The 21324-nt window shown below is 47.8% G+C and overlaps 1 protein-coding gene and 1 long non-coding RNA gene across 2 annotated transcripts in view; one reads left to right on the top strand and one right to left on the bottom strand.

The window, feature by feature from the left end:
* Positions 1-10911, bottom strand: part of LOC108589789 (uncharacterized) — a 58324-nt gene extending 47413 nt beyond the window's left edge. The window contains exons 1-2 of the long non-coding RNA XR_013531745.1: positions 10777-10911; positions 6371-6463 (exon numbers count right to left, since the gene is read on the bottom strand). This is a non-coding gene — a long non-coding RNA (uncharacterized LOC108589789). The remainder of the gene's footprint in view (positions 1-6370; positions 6464-10776) is intronic.
* A 7309-nt stretch (positions 10912-18220) lies between these two features.
* HSD17B10 (hydroxysteroid 17-beta dehydrogenase 10) lies at positions 18221-21270 on the top strand. Its single transcript, XM_002762904.7, has 6 exons — positions 18221-18272; positions 18685-18849; positions 20145-20309; positions 20440-20568; positions 20652-20760; positions 20937-21270. The coding sequence occupies exons 1-6, from the start codon at positions 18246-18248 to the stop codon at positions 21125-21127; spliced, it is 786 nt and encodes a 261-aa protein (XP_002762950.1). The 5' UTR covers positions 18221-18245; the 3' UTR covers positions 21128-21270.
* Positions 21271-21324: the final 54 nt, after the last annotated feature.

Genomic DNA, 21324 nt, shown 5'->3' with positions numbered 1-21324 from the left:
TCATGCAGCCCTCCTGTGAGGCCTACCCTGAGCCCCTCTGCCAATCTTCCCAAGGTAGAATTAGGTGTTCTCTGCTTTCTGTTCCTTGGACTTATCTCTAGCACTTAGCCCATTGAGTTAATTGCCTGTATATATGCCTGTTTGTCTGAGCTTCTTGAGGGCAAGGATTATGATCTTACCATATCTGCCTTCTTTCCCTGTAGCGCAGGCCCAGCATAAAGGAAGTACTTAGAGTGTTTGCTGAATTCTGTTACTCTGTAGGGGTTTACTGGTATTCATTGTGAAAATTGCTGGTCTCTCCTTCAAGTCAAAGCCCCAGTGACTGAACACAATAGTGTAAGACTAGTATGAACAACACTAAGGAAAATGGATTATCACCTCCTTCATTTTAGCCCATTTCTGTTGATGGAATCTAGGCCTAACATCTCAATACCTTATTTACATCGAATTATCAAGCCAGCCTTCAAGGCGTAAGATCTTATTAATGTTAACAAGCCAGGCTTTGAGTTCCGCCTCCTCAGCTCATTTACTGCCTGACAAATTGCTTTGCTTAGTCAATGGCTTGCAACCCAACTATACATTCAAACCAGCTGGGGAGCTTTTAAACATCCTCCTGTTCAGACCTCCCTCCAGGCCAATTATATTAGAATTTCTGGGGGTGGATTCCAGGCATCGCTAGTTGGCAAAGCTCCCCAGGTGATCCCAATGAGTGGCCAAGGTTGAACATGAGAATCACTGATAGATTTAAAGCTATACAGCTCCCTCGGCTGGTTCTACCCCCCTGTTTTTCCTTCTCTTTTCCACCCTTCCCTCCTACCCTCTTCTCCGTGCTCCTTTCCTCTCCCTCCCACTTGCCTGTCCACTGGTTGCTCACCCTTCTTGTTTTTTTTTTTTTTTTTTTGAGACGAAGTTTTCACTCTTGTTACCCAGGCTGGAGTGCAATGGCGCGATCTTGGCTCACCACAACCTCTGCCTCCTGGGTTCAGGCAATTCTCCTGCCTCAACCTCCTGAGTAGCTGGGATTACAGGCACGCGCCACCATGCCCGGCTAATTTTTTGTATTTTTAGTAGAGACGGGATTTCACCTTGTTGACCAGGATGGTCTTGATCTCTTGACCTCGTGATCCACCCGCCTCGGCCTCCCAAAGTGCTGGGATTATAGGCGTGAGCCACCGCGGCCAGCCTATTTTTTTTTTTTTTAAAGATGGGGTTTCACCATGATGGCCAGACTGGTTTTGAATTCCTGACCTCTGGTGATCCACTCACCTTGGCATCCCAAAGTGTTAGGATTACAGGCGTGAACCACCATGCCCGGCCTATTTTTTTTTTGAGATGGAATCTTGCACTGTTGTCCAGGCTGGAGTACAATGGTGCGATCTCGGCTCACTGCAACCTCTGCCTTCTGGGTTCATGCTACTCTTCTGCCTCAGCCTCCCGAGTAGTTGGGATTGCAGGTGCACAACACCACACTCGGCTAATTTTTTGTATTTTTAGTTGAGCCGGGGTTTCACTATGTTGACCAGACTGGTCTTGAACTCCTGACCTCGTGATCCGCCCTCCTCGGCCTCCCAAAGTGCTGGGATTACAGGAGTGAGACATCATGGCCAGCTTTTTTTTGAGACAGAGTCTCACTCTGTTGCCAGGTGCCAGGCTGGAGTGCAGTGGTGCGATCTTGGCTTACTGAAACCTCTGCCTCCCAGGTTCGAGCAATTCTCCTGCCTCAGCCTCCTGAGTAGCTGGGACTACAGGTGCGTGCCACCACACCCAGCTAATTTTTGTATTTTAATGGAGATGGGGTTTCACTATGTTGGCTAGGATAATCTCGATCTCTTGACCTCATGATCCACTCGCCTCGGCCTCCCAAAGTGCTGGGATTACAGGCGTGAGCCACTGCGCCTGGCCTGGGAGTGTTTTATTTTCTATTATTCCCTTCTGAACACTTGAAAAGAAGATAAAATATATACAACACAAATATATAATATAAACTTTTTTTTTTGAGATGGGGTCTCCCTCTGTCACCCAGGCTGGAGTGCAGTGGCATGATCTCAGCTCACTGCAACCTCCGCCTCCCAGGTTCAGGCAATTCTTCTGCCTCAGTCTCCCAGGTAGCTGGCATTACAAGCATGCATCATCATGCCTGGCTAGTTTTTGTATTTTTTGTAGAGATGGTGTTTTGCTATGTTGTCCAGGCTGGTCTCAAACCCCTGAGCTCAATCAATCCGCCGACCTTAGCCTCCCAAAGTACTGAGATTACAGGTGTGAGCCACCATGCCTGGCCTGTAATATAAACATTTTTAAAACAAAATAAATAAAAGAATTCTAATCATCTTGCCCTAGCTTAGTTCTGCTGTCCATCCTGGTACAGGGGCAGGAAAAGATAAATCTTGGAATTGACAGCTGCTCCAAATTCTTTTTGTAAGATAGAGATGCATAAATTGATAACTCAAGAAATTTTTTAAAAACTTGTCTGTTTCCTGTACCTGATTTTGGGGACATCACTGAGGACATTTTTGCATGTGCTGCACATATTAGTGCTTAATAAGTGCTCTGGGGAAGAAACTAAAAGGAGTCCATGCGTGGTGGCTCATGTCTGTAATCCCAGCACCTTGGGAGGCTGAGGCAGGCAGATCACTTGAGCTCAGGAGTTCGAGACCAGCCTGACCAACATGGTAAACCCCATCTCTACTAAAAATACAAAAATTAGCCAGGCATGGTATGCATGCCTGTAATCCCAGCTATTTGGGAGGCTGAGGCACGAAAATTGTTTGAACCTAGGAGGCAGAGGTTGCAGTGAGCCAAGATCCCACCGTTGCACTCCAGCCTGGGTGACAGACCAAGACTCTGTCTCAAAAAAAAAAAGAAAAGAAAAGGAATGTGAGACAGACTGAGGAAGGACCTGAGTGGGGAGAGAGAAGGGAATGCAGAAGGAAGAGGGGAAAGAAGGGTTCATTCATCTGGATGAAGTCACTCTCAAATATCAATGAATACCTGAACATAATATCATCCTTTCCCTTTACAGCTGTCACTGCAGTTTCTCCTTGGAGGTACTGAACATGCCCATTGAACAGCCACTATGGGCCATTGTAATAAGGTAAAATAAACTCATTTTTCATGGTTTTTTTTTTTTTTTGAGACGGAGTGTCACTCTGTTGCCCAGGCTGGAGTGCAGTGGCACAATCTCGGCTCACTGCAACCTCTGCCTCCCAGGTTCAAGCGATTCTCCTGCCTCAGCCTCCAGAGTAGCTGGGCTTACAGGCGACCACCACCACGCCTGACTAATTTTTGTATTTTTAAAATTAGAGACAGGGTTTCACCATGTTAGCCAGGCTGGTCTCAAACTCCTGACCTCAGGTAATCCACCCACCTCAGTGTCCTAAAGTGCTGGGATTACAGGTGTGAGCTTTTCTTGGGACAGCTGCCTCGGTGTTTTCAATAACCTCATAACTGGTCTGCTACTGTGGCAGCTGCTAGCTCAGCGCCCAGCCCACAAGCCACAGCTAACCCAAAGAACATCTTCATGCTATTTATTATTATTATTGGGTTTTTTTTTTTTTTAGACAGAGTCTCACTCTGTCACCCAGGCTGGAGTGCAGTGGCACGATCTTGGCTCACTGTGACCTCTGCCTCCCGAGTTCAAGCGATTCTCCTGCCTCAAACCCCCAATAGCTGGGACTGCAGGTGCACGTACCACACCTGGCTAATTTTTGTATTTTTAGTAGAAACGGGGTTTCACCATGTTGGCCAGGCTGGTCTTGAACCTCAGGTGATCTGCCTGCCTTGGCCTCCCAAAGTGCTGGGATTACAGCATGAGCCACCGTGCCCGGCCCCCTTCATGCTATTTAGACAAAAGTGCCTGTCTTAGTCTATTTGGGCTGCTATAACAAAAGAAAAAAAAAACCCATAAACTGGGTAGCTTATAAACAACTGAGATTCATTTCTCACAGTTCTGGAGGCTGCAAAGTCCAAGATCAAGGCACTGGCAGATTCAGTGTCTCGTGAGGACCCACCTAGGACCCACTCATCATAGATAAGACCTTCTCAGTGTCCTCACCTCGTTGAAGGAGCGATTGAGCTTCCTTGGGCCTGTTTTATAAGGGCACTAATCCCACCCATGAAGGTGGAGCCCACCTCCCAAGGGGTCCCATCTCCCAATAACATCACCTTGGGAGTTAGGATTTCTTTTCTTTTTTTTTTTTTTGAGACTGAGTTTCACTGTTGTTACCCAGACTGGAGTGCAATGGCACGATCTTGGCTCACCGCAACCTCCGCCTCCTGGGTTCAAGCAATTCTCCTGCCTCAGCCTCCCGAGTAGCTGGGACTACAGGCGCGTACCACCATGCCCAGCTAATTTTTGTGTTTTTAGTAGAGACGGAGTTTCACCTTGTTGACCAGGATGGTCTGATCTCTTGAACTCATGATCCACCCGCCTCGACCTCCCAAAGTGCTGGGATTATAGGCGTGAGTCACCGCGCCCGGCCCGGGGGTTAGGATTTCAATTTATTAATTTGGTGGGGAGGGGGCACAAACATTCAGACCACCGCAGTGCCCCTCTAGGCAAATGCAGCCCCTCTGGCTCACAGTTTGCCTAGCTTGTAGTTATTAGGAAAAGGCACCTTTTTCTGCTGGCTGACAGGGCCCTGTACCAGGATGCACTATACAACTTGGTGAACATAGTACAGGTGCAATTTTAGGTCCCTGTCCTCATCCTTTCAGCACAAGCTGCCCTTATACAGAGCAAATTTGCATGACTTTACGGGGTGGGCCTGGTGACACATAATCCTTGTGATCTGACTCCTGAGTATCTCCAAGATTTCAGACTTCAATTGTCCCACCATCCCCTGCCTTAGTCCCACCCTGTTCACTTTCATTGAGAGCTACCCGTGCTCCAGGAACATGGTCCTTCCCTCCTGCCCGAGCAAAAGACAGGCCTGGTCCTGCCTCAGGGATTTTCACTTGTTCTTCCCAAGCCTTTGTATTTCTGGATTCTCAGTTCACCAAAATAGTCAATTCCTTCTCCCAACCTCCCTTGTCTTCAAATATCACTACCTGAAAGTCATTTACATGTTATTGTTGGTTCCACAGTCCCCCTCGAACTGCACCAACTCTGTGCAGGAACACTGCATTCAAACCCCTGCACTTAGAGACTTCACCAAACTTTGGCATAGCTTATAGCAGCCTAAGGCTACCACTTGGGGGCAGCCCAGCTCCTTTTGAGTTCCAGTCTGAAAAAGCTGAGGGCTGTCAAAACAATGTTATCATTCGTCCTAGCCAACACCTGACAAGGATGGGTCCTGACCACCTTCTTAGCGCTAAGAAAATGTTTACCATTATGAGGCCGGGCGCAGTGGCTCACACCTGTAATTCCAGCACTTTGGGAGGCCGAGGCGGGCGGATCACCTGAGGTCAGGAGTTTGAGACTAACCTGACTAACATAGAGAAACCCTGTCTCTACTAAAAATACAAAATTAGCTAGGCGTGGTGGTACATGCCTGTAATCCCAGCTACTCGGAAGGCTGAGGCAGGAGAATCATTTGAACCCGGGGTTGCAGTGAGCTGAGACAGCACCGTTGCACTCCAGCCTGGGCAACAAGAGCGAAACTTAGTCCAAAAAAAAGAAAAAAAAGGAAAAAGTTTACTATTGTGAATCCTTCCTTTGTCCCTTAAGAGATATACATGCATGTATCTCTTACAACTCAAGAATGTTTCTCAAGGACCTGAAAGCCATTCCTTTAAAATGTAATAATCAAGAAGGATAGGGCCTCTGTCTCCCACTGTCTGTGGGAGGAAGGAATCCTAACTTTGTTCATTTCCAGCCAGCAGATGCAGCTGGCTTAATTGTATTTACCCTGACCAACCCTCTTGTCCACTTTTTTGTAATTTTTCACTTCCTTGATTCTATGTGAGTCCCCACTTGATCCTCCTCCCTACTCCCTCATTCTTTCTTTAAAACTCCTAGTCACGGGCCTGGGGCAGGGACTCATGCCTGTAATCCCAGCACTTTGGGAGGCCGAGGTGGGCAGATGGCCTGAGGTCAGGAGTTTGAGACCAACCTGACCAACCTGGTGAAACCCTATCTCTACTAAAAATACAAAAATGAGCCGGGCGTGGTGGCACACACCCCTAACCCCTGCTACTTAGGAGACTGAGGCAAGAGAATCCCTTGAACCTGGAAGGTTGCAGTGAGCCAAGATTGCGCCACTGCACTCCAACCTGGGGGACAGAGTGAGACTCAGTCTCAAAAACCAAAACAAAACAAAACTCCTAGTCGCCTCTGTGGAAATGAGAATGAAGTTCAGCTCTTTCCTCTACTGTCAGTAGTTACTGAATAAAATCGGTTTTTACCACTAATGTCAGCTGTGTTTATCTTTACCTTCACCCTCCTTCAGAGACTTTCAGGGACCAGGTCTGTTTTGTTCACTGCTGAATCCTCAGTGCCTCCAAGAACACCCAGCACAATAAACATCTGCTGAATGAACAAATAAATGTTTGTTAAAATGCATGCAGTGGGCCGGGTGTGGTGGTTTATGCCTGTAATCCCAGCACTTTGGGAGACCGAGGCAAGTGGATTACCTGAGATAGGAGTGTGAGACCAGCTTGGCCAACTCGGTGAAACCTTGTCTCTACTAAAAATACAAAAAATTAGCCAGGTGTGGTGGCACATGCCTGTAATCCCAGCTACTCAGAGGCTGAGGCAGGAGAATTGCTTGAACCTGGGAGATGGAGGTTGTAGTGAGCTGAGATTGTGCCAATGCACTCCAGTGTGGATAGCAGAGCTAGACTCCGCCTCAAAAAAAAAAAAAAAAAGGAAGTAGGCCGGGCGTGGTGGCTCACGCCTGTAATCCAAGCACTTTGGAGGCCAAGGCGGGTGGATTTCAAGACCAGCCCGACTAACATGGTGAAACCCCGTCTTAAAAAAAAAAGGAAGTAGTGAAAGGCCTCAAGGCTTGGATCTTCTTGGATCTTAGTCTCATTTTTTGTCTTGGTTAACTAACTTGTTGCCTGAGTCAGGCTGCTTCATCAACTTGGTCCAACTACTACTTGTATGACCTAGGGCAAGATTAAAAAAAAAATTTTTTTTTTGTAGCGGGGTGCAGTGCATCATTCCTGTAATCCCAGCACTTTGGGAGGCCTAGGTGGGAGCATTGCGTGAGCCCAGGAGTTCGAGACCAGCCTGGACAACATGGTAAGACCCCTTCTTTACAAAAAATTTTAAAAAATGTTAGCCGGGCGTGGTGGTGCACAAGTGTGGTCCCAGCGCCTCTGGAGACTGAGGCAGGAGGATCCCTTGAACCCAAGAAGTCAAGGCTGCAAGTGAGGCAAAATCGTGCCACAGTACTCCAGCCTGGGCAACAGATCAAGACCCTGTCTCAAAAAAACCCAAAACATTTTTTGGGGTAGAGATGGGGTATCGCTATGTCACCCAGACTGGTCTCAAAGTCCTGGCTTCAAATGATCCTCCCACCTTGGCCTCCCTAAGTGCTGGAATTACAGGCATGTGCCGCCTTGCCCAGCTGGGCAAGATACTTGACAAAGACTGTCTCTTTTGACCAAAACCTTAGTCAGGCTCCTCCATGTACTCTGCTTGACTAGGCCTGAACTGTCCTTAAAAGGGTCTTTACAAGGACTTTCTCTGTCCTTATTGAATCTAGTTTGAGCAAGAATCCCGCTAAGTCAATTTAGGGGAAATCTCCCACACTTGTTATCTGACTACCCTGGATTCTTATCATCCTGGCCTACCTTCAGCAATAATCCTATCAAGTCAGCTTAGCTGGAAACCCCTTATCCTAGATGTTTCCTCTTAGTAATTTCCCATTCACTGACCCCCACCTTGCTCCTTGGCTACAAATCTCCACTTGTCATTGTTGGACTTAAGAGTTGAGTCCAATCTCTCTCCCTTTGCAAGACCCCATTGCAGTGGTCCGCATACCTGTCACCATGACCTTGAATAAAGCCTGACCCTGCCATCTTTAACACTGTCGTGAATAATATATTTCTTTAACAGTACATAACCTCTCTTTGCCTCAGTTTCCTCCCTCACAGGGTCATTTGGAAGATTGAAATAGTGCGAGAGAAGGTGCTTGGGAAATGAGTTCCAATCTTGACCTTTACTGGGTCTCTCTTATCTGTTCTCTTCCCTAGAGCAGTATTACTTGTGTTCAAAAGAGTGCAGATTCTGGAGCCAGACTGCCTGAGTTTGAAGTCCAGCTTTGCTCCTGACTAGTTGTGAGATCTTGGGAAATGGCTTAACTTTTCAGTACTCACTTTCCTCATCTGTAAAATGAGATGGGGATGGGGCGTGGTGGCTCACACCTGTAATCCCAGCACTTTGGGAGGCCGAGGCAGGCGGATCACCTGAGGTCGGGAGTTTGAGACCAGCCTGACTAACATGGAGAAACTCCATCTACTAAAAATACAAAATTAGCCAGGTGTGGTGGCGCATGCCTGTAATCCCAGCTACTCCGGAGGCTGAGGCAGAAGAATTGCTTGAAACCGGGAGATGGAGTTTGTGGTGAGCTGGGATGGCACCATTGCACTCCAGCCTGGGCAACAAGAGCAAAACTCTACCTCCAAAAAAAAAAAAAAAAAGAGGAAGATGGTAGTGCCTACCTCATAGGGTTGTTGTGAGGATTAGGAGTTAATACGGGCCAGATGCGGTGGCTCACACCTGTAATCCCAGCACTTTGGGAGGCCGAGGCGGGTGAATCATCTGAGATCAGGAGTTCGAGACCAGCCTGGCCAACATGGTGAAACCCTTTCTCTACTAAAAATACAATAAATAAATAAATAATTAGCCAGGTGTGGTGGCACACACCTGTAATTCCGGCTACTTAGGAGGCTGAAGCAGAATTGCTTGAACCCAGGAGGCGGAGGTTGCAGTGAGCTGAGATTGTGCCACTGCACTCCAGCCTGGGTGACAGAGTGAGACTCTGTCTGAAAATAAAATAAAGTGAAATAATAAGAGTTAATATGCTCACAACAGAGCCGGAGACATGGTGAGTTAAATAGTATGATTGGGTATGAATGCTTCTCATTCATAAGAAGCATTAGGCTTTAAGGTCCTGGAAGCCTCTTCAACTTCACATCTGCAGAAGGAGCAGCCTTTCCTTTCCTTACAGGGGTCTGGGGTCAAGCCTATTAACCCAATATCCCACTGTCTTCACTTCCTGAATGGTGGTCTGGAGGTATTCTTCCTGGTGTTTGCCAAGACCCATCTGCGGGTCTTCCTCAGTCTCAGTGGCAGATGAGGAAGCAGTGGTTTCCCCAGGCCAGAGGCATCTCCACAGCCAGTCCCTCAACTCCACCCTGTCCAATGGGTCCTCCTCTTAGACTCAGAGGCCCCCAGAATGTGGGGTAGACCCTTGGAGCTCACTGAAGGACTTCAAGGGGATAGGGTAGGGTGTGTTTACCCTCCAAATCTAGTCTTGAGTCAGGGAAGGGGCGGGGAGGAGATTGGGGACGACTGGACCTCAGTCTGGGTTTCTTGTAAGGATGTGAGGGCAGGCTCAAGAGGGGTTTCCTCCGAGTCAAATACATTCACTCCCTTCCGTCTTCTGGTTTTTAGTACCCCCAGGGGACCACACAGCTGAGTCCTGGCGAAAGGAGCCACCACAACTGCCGGGCGACCTCTACACCGCGCCAAATGGAACCGCCCCAGGCGGCCGCACTTTACCACCCTCTGTGGCCTGTCGCTGTCACACTCCGAGTGAGTGTGAGAAGATGAGACCTCAGGAAAGGTAGGAGGGCGACAGCGGGCACCAAGATCCACAGGTCCTTTATCCATATGTCATAACAGTCACCCGCTATGGGCCGTGCCTCCGTCCTCTCCATTGCCAGCTCCACTGGGGACACTCCGACCGCACTGGGAGCGCCAGGTGAGCCGGACACGCATGCGCGGGCAGCACCTCCACGCGGGGGCCCGCTGACCCCGCGGGGGACCTGGCTTGGGTGGGGAGCGTATGCGCAGATGCCGTCCCCCGCTCCCGAAAGACCGGGTGTGGGTGGAGGCTAGACCCTGGACCTGTGGATCTGGGTGCCCACTGTCGCCCTCCTACCTCTCCTGAGGTCTCGTCTTCTCACGCTCATTCGGTCAGGTCTATAGTACAGCCTCGTACTGGAGTCTTAGTGTAAATCCTTCCGTTTAACCAGCAGTCCCTCTGGTAAAGAAAATGAATGAGTGAATAACAGACATGGTAAATTTAAGGTGATTCTGCTTAAAGCGGGTGAGGCCAGTACATCGCTACCCAACTCTTAGTTCCGGAGCAGGCGTCTTTCTTTCCTCACCTGGAAGTGGCAGAAATAAAAGACTTGCCTCCTGCCTGTGACCCTTCACCGGGTTCCTTCACCGCTTTGGGCTCCCTGTGGTGATGATCAGGGGCTCCCCACTGCACCCCACACCCTAGCCTTTGGGACAGTCCCACATGGAGAAAGTGGCCTAGGGTGGAGGGCTCGGCGGCACTAAGCACGACAGTGAATACTGTCTGACCGCTTTTTATAGCCCAGGCACCTAGCAGACATAATTCGTTTCGTATTCATATTCCCACTTCACAGTGGAAGAAATTGAGGCTGACCCCACAGCCGCCCCTTTGGTGGGTGTGCGATCAGGCCTTATTACATAAACTGCCTTTAAGGGATGGCACCACCACCCCGCGGGCTCTCTACTTCTGGTTGTTGCCCAATCACACTGGCAGGAGTTTCACTGGCAGCTGCAGCCCCGCCCGGGCTGACTCATCTCCCCCAAAGCGGTTTAATTCTGTTCCAAGTCTTTTCTAACTCTACCTTGGAGGGCTCGGAGCGGGATTGTTGTCTTCCCGGATTTTCGGCCCGGGGAGTTGAAAAACTAGTCTAACTCCCGGGCTGGAGAGCTAGGAAGCCCAAGAGGGTCAAGCCCTGGGTGTTGGCCTCGGATAGAAGGAAGGGGTGGTGAAGAGTCCGGGAAGGAGAAGAGTGGCTCAGCGCGGCTTCCCCGAGCCTCCCTCCTCCCAGCTCCCGCCCCCTGCTGGCGGCGGCTGTCACTCTCGCTGTGGTGCCAGCTGGCTCCGGCTTCTTCGCCTTTATTCCTACCTTCTTGCTCTCCTGCCTTCCTTCGGGCTTTTCACATCCTCTTCTTTTCCTCTCTTGTTTCCCTCCTGTTTGCCTTTCTCGACTTCCATATCGCCAGAAGATGGTGGTCTCCCTCCCGTTCCTCCCCACTCCGAATATAAAAGACAGAAAACCCCACTGGTCCTGTAATGGCTTCCCTAAGTCTACAGATGACTCCTGGCTTTCTAGCTCACCAGCCTGGGGGGACGTGTAAACCATGAGGTGACTCTTCCAAGACTGTGAAGGGAAGGTGGATATAAGTGGAATTGACACTGTATACTGATCACAACACTTAAAGATTCCACCAGAAGATACAGGTTTATTGCTATGTCACACATATGTATGCATTCATTCACTCAGCAAACACTGCCATCTGTTCTGTGCCAGGCTCTCTGTGTTGCGTAGCAAGAATACAGAGATCATAATAGATCCCCAGTCTCTCAGGTGGGTAAGTGTTAGTTCAGAGCTGTAGGACCCTCAGAAGGGGCATCTCATCATCCTAGGGGTTATCTATGGGGTAGGGTTGCCACATTTAGCAAATAAAAATATAGGGTGCCCACAAGGCTGAATTTCAGATAAATAACAAATAGGTTTACAGTATAAGCATGTCCCAAAGATTGCACAGGAATGCTTATGCTAAAATATTATTCATCGTTTATCTGAAATTCAAATGTAATTACTGAGCATCCTATACTTCATATGGCAACACTACTATGGGGGTGTTGAGTAGTGTGTTGTTCCTGGGAAGTGTAGTGTTATAGAGGCCAAAGTTAGCCAGCAGCCCTTGGATTATGAAAAGCCTTAAAAGTGAGGAGGAGGGGCCAGAGGCAGTGGCTCACACCTGTAATCTCAGCACTTTGGGAGGCCAAGGTGGGCGGATCACCTGAGGTCAGGCATTTGAGACCAGCCTGGCCAACATGGTGAAACCCCGTGTCTACTAAAAATACAAAAATTAGCCAGGTGTGATGGTGGGTGCCTGTAGTCCCAGCTACTCGGGAGGCTGAGGCACAAGAATTGCTTGAACCTGGGAGGTGGAGGTTGCAATGAGCCGAGATATCACCACTGTACTCCAGCCTGGGTGACAGAACAAGACTCCGTCTCAAAAAAAAAAAAAAAAAAGTGAGGAGGGGACACTGAAGGAGTTCAAAAGCAAGGAGGTAACAATAAAAATTGAATTTTAGGAAGAGGTTTCTGCTGGCTTCTTGGATGATTCACTTAAAACAACAACAGTGGAGTCTGATCAGTTGCAATAGTACTGGCAAGAGATTATGGATGGTGATAATAGGAAAGTAGAAGGGAGGAGGTGCCAGATCCAAGAAGTATGTAGGAGTTAAATCGGCAGGACTTGGCAGTTGTTTAGATGGTGTGAAGAGGGCATGAGTCCCAGGGTCTGGCTTGGGTGTCTGGGAAGTTAGTACTGCAACCAACTGAGATAGAGCAGGTTTAGGGGGCAATGATTGAGTTTAATTTAGGATGTCTGGTGTAGAGGGCCAACAAATTATTTGCTATATGATTCTGAAGTTCAGCAGAGAAGATGAGCTCGAAATAGAGATTGGCAAGTCCTCAGCAGAGAGGAAGTATTAAAACCAGGAGATGCATAATCTCCCTAGGAAGGGGCAGAAGAAAAAGGACCCAGGGAGGAGACAAAAGTACAGTCAGGGGAGTACGAGAAATCAGGAGAATCAGGCTTCCCAGAAGCCAAGTGGGAGTTTCTAGGAAGAACAAGTGATGAATACGTCAAATACAGCCAGAAAGGTCTGATTACACAAAGCCTGAAAAATGGCAGTTGATTTAGGCAATGGTAAAGTCATCATAACCTGAGGCTATCATCATTCAGACATCAGCCCCATTTATTCAAGTGGTAAACACTCAGGCAGCATGTGTCCTCAGCATCCTCTTAAATGCTCTCCAAAGTAATTTTCATGTCCCCCGCAGTCCTTCAGCATTTAAACCAATCATTCAGATTGTGCCCCAGCTCACTCAGAAATGACAGGCTCTGCATAATCATTACTTGGGGTTCTTTTTTCCCCCCCTCACATAAATGACTGTATAATTGGGATTCTTTATATTTGTCAATGTCACCTCAGAGCCAGCTGGAACCAGTGCAGCTCTGTCTTTGCAGAGGTAACTGCAGGTGCCCACAACAGTTGAATGGGTTATCTTGTGGTTTTTATCTCCCAGGAGTGAAGATCACCCAGGAGTGAAAAACACTTTTGTTTTTCTGTGTCCCCTGGAAGGGCAAATCTGACACAATACTGTGTGTTGCTTGTTCTGGTATCCTTGCTGGGCCCCTTTGCGCACCTCTGGCCCTCAGGTTCCCATGAGATGTGAAACGAAACTGTTGAGTATGTTGACATCACTTTAGTCTCCATTTTTTGTGTGTGGAGAGAGGGTCTTGCTATGTTGCCCAGGCTAGTCTCAAACTCCTGGGATCAAGATATCCTCCTGCCTCAGCATCCCAAAATGTTAGGATTACAGCTGTGAACTGCACTCAGCCCCTATTCCCTATTTTCTAATGATATTGAGACAGAGGTGCATGCAATCCAGAAAGAGGATGCTCAATGGCAGAAATCCCCAAGAAAGTGGGAGGGGCTGGGACCCAAAACCCAGTGGAAGGGTAAGCCCTAAACAGGACTTTTCTGAGACCCAAGGAAAGGATGGTGTGGGTGTGTAGAGACAATTTTGGAGGTGGCAAGAGAGAAATGTTCACCTAATGGCTTCCATTTGCTCTAAAAACAGTTCTTTTGTGGGGGCGGGGGGCTAAAAAAAACAGTTCTTTTAATTGGGCAGCCCTCAGAACCAGAAGTTCAGAGAGTTCCCTCTAAGCAGAGTTCTTAACTCATGATCCAAAGACTCCTGAGGAGTCAGTGAATAGAATTCAAAGAGCCCATGGACTGGATGGAGAGGAAATTGCATCATTATTTTCACTATTACTAACAGAAATGCAGCATGTCCTTCTAGGGGAGGTGGGTAACAAACTGTAGTCATATTAGCACTTGTAGCTTTGCCACTAAGAGAGATCAGATTTTCATTATTATGGTTGTTGCATATCTCTCAAAATAACATCACTATTTCAAAAATCATGGTTATCACTAGACCTGTTGATAGTGCTTGTTATTTAATGTGTTAATAAAAACACATATATTGCTACATTACAGATGTGTTTCTCATTAGTTTGAAAATTGTACCCCAATATAATTGGTTTCTTTTGTAATCCTACTTATAGGACTCATGCATTCTTCTGGGAAGGGGTTCCTCAGACTTAAACAGACTGCAAGAGGTGTCTGTAGCATAGAAAAGGATGAGAAATGCTGCTCTGAAGAATAATCGTAGCTCTTGCTAAAGGCCAAGCACTGTTCCAGGTCTTTTTAAAATATATAGTTGTTAACTCATTTATTCCTAACAACCCTACTAATAGTAATTTGATTATACCCATTTTACAGAAGAGAAAACTGAGGCACATCAGTTAAGTAACTTGTCCAGGGTCATTCAGCTAGTAAGTAATAGAGCTGAGGCCGGTGAGATGGCTCACGCTTATAATCTCAGCACTTTGGGAGGCCCGAGGTGGGTGGATCACCTGAAGTCAGGAGTTTGAGACCAGCTTGCCCAACATGGTAAAATCCTGTCTCTACTAAAAATACAAAAATTAGCCGAGCGTGGTAGCTCACGCCTGTAATCCCAGCTACTCAGGAGGTTGAGGCAGGAGAATAGCTTGAACCCGGGAGACAGAGATTACAGTGAGCGGAGATCACACCACTGCACTCCAGACTGCAGCAGAGTAAGAATGTAGGAATTCACTCAAAGTAGTAGCAAAAATATTAAAAGAAAAATATTAAAGAAAGTTATAGAATATAGTCTCAAACCATTTTAGAAAGTCTAAAAGTTTTTTCTTTTCTTTTTTCTGCAATCCACTGCCAGAAATAAAAGTTTTTTCTATAGTTCTTGGCTAAAAGCAGCCTAAATCCCCTTTACACAGAGTTAATAAGTAAAGCAAATATCTAAAGTATGTAGAAGAGTTTACCTAACTAACTTGTTTGCTCCTGAAGTCTTTTTTTTTTTTTTTTGAGGTGGAGTTTCGCTCTTGTTGCCCAGGCTGAAGTACAATGGTGCAATCACAGCTCACCACAACCTAAGCCTCTCAGGTTCAAGTGATTCTCCTGCCTCAGCCTCCCGAGTAGCTGGGATTACAGGCATGCACCACTATGCCCGGCTAAATTTTTTTTGTATTTTTTGTATATATTTTTTTAAAACGGAGTCTCACTCTGTCGCCAGGCAGGAGTGCAGTGGCGCAATCTCCGCTCACTGCAACCTCAGCCTCCCAGGTTCAAGTGATTCTCCTGCCTCAGCCTCCCGAGTAGCTCGGATTACAAGCACATACCACCACATCTGGCTAATTTTTGTATTTTTAGTGGAGACGGGGTTTCACCATGTAGGCCAGGATGGTCTCGATCTCCTGACCGAATGATCCGCCCACCTCAGCCTCCCAAAGTGCTGGAATTACAGGAGCGAGCCCCTGCACCTGGCAATTTTCTGTATTTTTAGTAGAGACAGGGTTTCACCGTATTGGTCAGGCTGGTCTCGACCTCCTGACCTCAGATGATCCGCCTGCCTCGGCCTCCCAAAATGCTGGGATTACAGGCATGAGACACGGTAATGTAGTCTTAAAACTAACCTTTAAGCCAAATGGCCCTCTCGAAAAGAAGTCGACCAAAAAGATTACCCTCTAATGGTGTTTCCTTTGAGCATCAGAACCTGTCCTTTAATCTCTTCACTCTAGTGGTGTTGACTCAAGCCTTTGTCAATTAAACTTTACTAAATAAATGCAAGTCTCACCTGCTAGTAAAGGCCAGCAGCTATCTCTTTATAGCATTCTCCAAAGAGTCTGTAAGTAGACACAAACCCTCAGCTGAACTAGCAAAGCATAATATCTGTATATCAGTGTACTTTATTCATCGGTCGCTAAATCAAAGTCTGCAAGACAGACCCCCACAAGTAGTAACCTCGACAAGATTCCATCTCAAAAAAAAGTGGCAGAAGGGGAGAAATCCAAGACAACTCAAGAACATGGTCAGAGAGAGAAAAGATGGTGTGTAGATGCTGGGGAGGGCAGGAGGTTATTCCAGGGAATGGCAAGTCCAATAATTTGGCCTGGATAGGTGGTTAGAGAGGTGGTGAAGGTTCCTGGAGTTGGGCAGGTGAAGGAATCATGAAACTGGGCCTGGAAATTCTTCCAAGATCCATCCAGTAACTCATTTATTGAACACATTTGTTTTAAGTGTCTACATGCCAAGCAGTGTTCTTGGCATTGAGTGAATCAGCTGGACAAGTCCCTGGTACCATGGGCCTTACCTTCCAGCAGGGGGAGAACTGCACAAACAAGGCCAGGTTAGAGGAGCGTGCAGGCTCACAAGCCTGTAGGCACAGTTCTGCAAAGTCAAAAGTTCTGAAAAGCATAAAGTTGTTTTTTCATACTTTGGAGCCCAAACTTAATAGGTGACAAAACCTGACCTGAAGTAGTGTGAAACTATTTATAGTCTTTATTCACACTTAGTGTGAATTTTTATACCTTTCACTTCAGAAATATTAATGTTTTATTATATGCTCCAGGCCTTTCTCAATAGTTATATAATATAGACTATATAAAGAACTATGTTTGACAAACTTTTTTAAAGAGTTATGTAATGTAGGGTACATGTCTTCCTTTCTCAAACTGAAAACAACTCTGAATTCCACAGCACATCTGGCCCCAAGGCTGGAAAATGGATTATGGACATGCAAGCGCTTTGAAGATAATTCAAATATGCACTGGCATAGTGTCTAGGTGGCTACTGTTTGAGTATTCAGGGAGGACTCCTCTGGGAAGGTGACGTTTAAGCTTAGTCCTGAATGAAAAAAAAAGGCAGCCATGCAAAGATCAGGGGAGAGCACTCCAAGCAGAGGGAGCAGCTGATGAGAAGATGAACATAAAGGAGGCCACTGTGGCTAGAGCATATTGGGCCAGATGAAGAGTGCTGTAAATTGTTGGAAGCACTTCATGTAGCTAAGAAAATCCTGAGTCCAGTGTGCTAAATCATTTGATAAATACAGTGTCGTGATTATGACTGTAGTGGTTGTCAACAACTAGAAGGCCTGGAGGGGAATCTTCCTGGGTAAGAAAGCAGGTGTAGGGGGGAGATATTTCAGATAGAGAAAACATAAAGCAGTTATGAGGCTGAAACTAGGCTAAGATTTATGGCCTGAAGACCTTGGTTTGAGGAAAAGTATAGAAGGAAGACAGATTAGATATCTGGGCTCAAGATCCTAATGATGCAGCTTCTGGAAGCTGGCTGAAAGATGTTCTAGGGTGACCAAGACCTGAGTCTTAATAGTCTCTGGCCGAAGTCCAATCTGCAGTGTGTGATCTGGGCTTTTGGACTTAAAATAAATTAGAAAAAGATAGAGGAGAGTAGCAAAGGCTGAAGTGATGAAAGATGTTTCTGCCTCTAGGTTTGTGCTTCTCAGTAGCTGTCTCAGAATGTCTGTCTCCAAGCATCTCTCTTAGCGGCTCTCCACTTTCATCGCTCTGTGATCCTATCTGGCGTCTCTCTTCCTATCTCGGCCTCAACGTGTTTCTCTTTACATGATTCTCTCTCTCTATCTCAGACTCCTCATCTTTGGATCTCCTTGTCTGAGTTTCCCAGAATCTGGTTCCGTCCATTTGTCTGTGCGTGTAATTCTCTTTCTTCAACTGAACTGTGCCCTCCTGGAAGGCATGAATCTTTTATTATTCTGCTGGGTATCCCTGGTGCCTTGCACACAGTCTAGCATATAGGAGTAGCAAATGCATTCATACTTGAATGAAGGCTTTTTCAGAGGAGAAAGGCACCCATTCTCAATATCCACGCCTCTTCCCCTATTTGGAGCGGGCCACTTGCCAAAAGGCCTGCTGGAGAGCAGGGCGAGGGTGTTGTGGTATTGTACTGCTGCTATTGGTCTTTTTCCCCAGTTGAAATAACACTCTGGGGATACCTTAGCAGGTGGAATTCGCTCTCTAGCCAAGACACCAAAGTACCAGGCCACGCCCCTACGTCTCACGCGACAGACGTCCCGCCCCGTCGCCCAGCGGCTTCGCCTCGGCCAATCAGGGAGCACCTGCGCCTCCATTCAGTGGAGAGGCGGACCCAAAGATGGCTGCAGTGTGTCGGAGCGTGAAGGTAGAAGGTTCTTTTCCTCTGTTGCTTGCCCTTCTTCACGAGGCGGGACAACGCGGCCGTGGAACTAGGAGAAAGAGATCGGTTTTGGAGAAAAGGGTCATGTTTATGTAGGCCTGGCATTGTGGCGGTTGGGCTCAAGAGATGAAAGTCAGCACTCCACGGCTTGTGTGTGTGTATATGTATGTATACACACATACATACATACCTGGGGTCACGGGACGGGCTGTCTGGGGATCAGATCCCCCCTGCCCTCGGAGTCCCAACGGTGAGGCGAAGCAGCACACCTGGTGTACCTGCAGGGGTGATTACTACCACTCTCCTCTCCCCTTCTCCGCAGAAGCCTGGAGAACAGGCAGGTGACAGCGTGGGGGTGGTCTGGGCAACGTGCAGCTGACCCTGACTCTTTTGACAGGGCCTGGTGGCGGTAATAACTGGAGGAGCCTCGGGCCTGGGTCTGGCCACCGCAGAGCGACTAGTGCGGCAGGGAGCCTCTGCTGTGCTTCTGGACCTGCCCAACTCAGGTGGGGAGGCCCAGGCAAAGAAGTTAGGAAACAGCTGCGTTTTCGCCCCAGCCGACGTAAGTGGGGTCACCTCTCCTCTCCCAGGGTGTGCATGAGGTCACCAGCACTGGCCTGGGAACCTGTGGGGGGTCTCTCCAATAAGGGCCTCCTCTATGACGGCGGTGGATCCATCTCCTTGTCTCTTTTGGCCCAAGCACTGTGGGACCACCCGTGTTAAGGATTCTCTAAAGCTGGGATTCACAACAATGGGGATGGGGATTGGACATAATCCCTGGAGGGTTTATGCATAGTTTGAAAATGCATATTGTGCCCTGTAATTTTATGTTTACAAAGTCAAAAAACTTGTTTTCATGAAACAAACTACAGAAAGTAAAACTTGATGAAATCAGCTTGGCAGGTAGGGATACAAAAAAGTTTATCTTCCTATTAATGATAGTAACAACAGGGTTATTTTTTATTTTTATTTTTGAGATGGAGTCTTGCTCTGTCGCTCACGCTGGAGTGCAGTGGCTCAATCCCAGCTCACTGCAACCTCCACCTTCCGAGTTCAAGCGATTTTCCTGCCTCAGCTGGAATTATAGGTGCCTGCCACCACACCCAGCTAATTTATTTTTGTATTTTTAGAAGACATGGGGTTTCACCATGTTGGCTAGGCTGGTCTCAAACTCCTGACCTCAGGTGATCAGACTGCCTCCTCAGCCTCCCAAAGTGCCGGGATTACAAGTGTGAGCCACTGTGCCTGGCCTCACAACAGGGTTGTATTAGTGCTCTGATCCATAGCAATTGAGAATCTCCAGGAGCATGTGAACTTATCAAGAGGGTATTGATTTGAAAAATGTTTTGCAACTCTGCTCTATATTATGTAACCTTTTCACCTTTGGCCTACTTAAGTTTTTTGTTTTTTTTTTTTGAGACAGAGTCTCACTGTTGCCCAAGCTGGAGTGCAATGGCACAATCTCGGCTCAGTGCAACCTCTGCCTCCCGGGTTCAAGCAATTCTTCTGCCTCAGCCTCCCAAGTAGCTGGGATTACAGGCGTGTGCCATCATGACCGGCTAATTTTGTATTTTTACTAAAGATGAGGTTTTGCCACGTTGGCCAGGCTGGTCTCGAACTCCTGATCTCAAGTGATCCACCCGCCTCAGCCTCCCAAAATGCTGGGATTACAGGCGTGAGCCACCGTGCCCAGCCTACTCTCTCAAGTTTTACCAGTCTTTTCTCTTGGCCTCTCCCTTGTTCTCATTCACTTCTCACCAAGGACAGGGCATGCCCTGCCCTGCCCTGCTCTCCCTCAGGTTTAGTGGGAGTGTGCGTGCTGGGAGATGAATACCTTCTCCACTTCTCCCTTTAAAGGTGACCTCTGAAAAGGATGTGCAAACAGCTCTGGCTGTAGCAAAAGAAAAGTTTGGCCGTGTGGATGTAGCTGTCAACTGTGCAGGCATCGCAGTGGCTATCAAGACATACAACTTAAAGAAAAGCCAGGCCCATACCTTGGAAGACTTCCAGCGAGTTCTTAATGTAAGGCCTTGTAAGTTCTCCAGGGATAATGGGAGTAAGAGTTATCTGGCTGTGAAGGACCCCAAAGGTTTTAGGGAACAAAAGCATCTTCTGCCTCAGGTCCTATACCATGTCTCCACATGTCCTACAGGTGAATCTCATGGGCACCTTCAATGTGATCCGCCTGGTGGCTGGTGAGATGGGCCAGAATGAACCAGACCAGGGAGGCCAACGTGGGGTCATCATTAACACTGCCAGTGTGGCTGCCTTCGAGGGTCAGGTGTGTGGGCAGGGGCACGACGTATGCCTCCTCAGTGACTTGTTGGGGGGCCCTCCCACCTGTGATCTCTACTCTTTCTCCAGGTTGGACAAGCTGCATACTCTGCTTCTAAGGGGGGAATAGTGGGCATGACACTGCCCATTGCTCGGGATCTGGCTCCCATAGGCATCCGGGTGATGACCATTGCTCCAGGTAGACATATCCCCTCTCTCTGTCACAACTGGGATTGGGTGGGATCCATTACCTAAGCAACAGCAGCCTTTTATCTTTGGGCCCCAGGGAAGCACCAAGAAGTAGGGCTAAAGTGAGGAAGGACCAGGTAAATATGAAAGCAAGGGTGAGTCTCTGAATTTGGTTATCTTGTTTAGGTCTGTTTGGCACCCCACTGCTGATCACCCTCCCAGAGAAGGTACGCAACTTCTTGGCCAGCCAAGTACCCTTTCCTAGCCGACTGGGTGACCCTGCTGAGTATGCTCATCTGGTACAGGCCATCATTGAGAACCCATTCCTCAATGGAGAGGTTATCCGGCTGGATGGGGCCATTCGTATGCAGCCTTAAAGGGAGAAGGCAGAGAGAACACACACTCCTCTGCCCTTCCTTCCCCTGGGGTACTACTCTCCAGCTTGGGAGGAAGTCCAGTAGCCATTTTGTAACTGCCCATCAGTCGCCCTCTGTGCCTAATAAAGTCTCTTTTTCTCTCAGATTGTAGGCAGTTTCGTGTGCTAGGGGGCCTGGCATGGGGAAGAAATGTGAAG

Source organism: Callithrix jacchus, chromosome X (genome assembly GCF_049354715.1).
Source record: "Callithrix jacchus isolate 240 chromosome X, calJac240_pri, whole genome shotgun sequence".
NCBI classification, from domain to species: Eukaryota; Metazoa; Chordata; class Mammalia; order Primates; family Cebidae; genus Callithrix; species Callithrix jacchus.
Note: the sequence above shows the minus strand (reverse complement) of the source record. Positions and strands in the feature narration are given on the sequence as shown.

What these genes read in the sequence shown, in the direction of transcription:
- HSD17B10 (XM_002762904.7), top strand. Translation starts at nt 18,246, where the DNA reads ATGGCTGCAGTGTGTCGGAGCGTGAAG. An exon ending in TGGCTGCCTTCGAGGGTCAG is followed by an intron (nt 20,569 to 20,651) that starts GTGTGTGGGCAG and finishes CTCTTTCTCCAG; the next exon opens with GTTGGACAAGCTGCATACTC. An exon ending in GGTGATGACCATTGCTCCAG is followed by an intron (nt 20,761 to 20,936) that starts GTAGACATATCC and finishes TATCTTGTTTAG; the next exon opens with GTCTGTTTGGCACCCCACTG.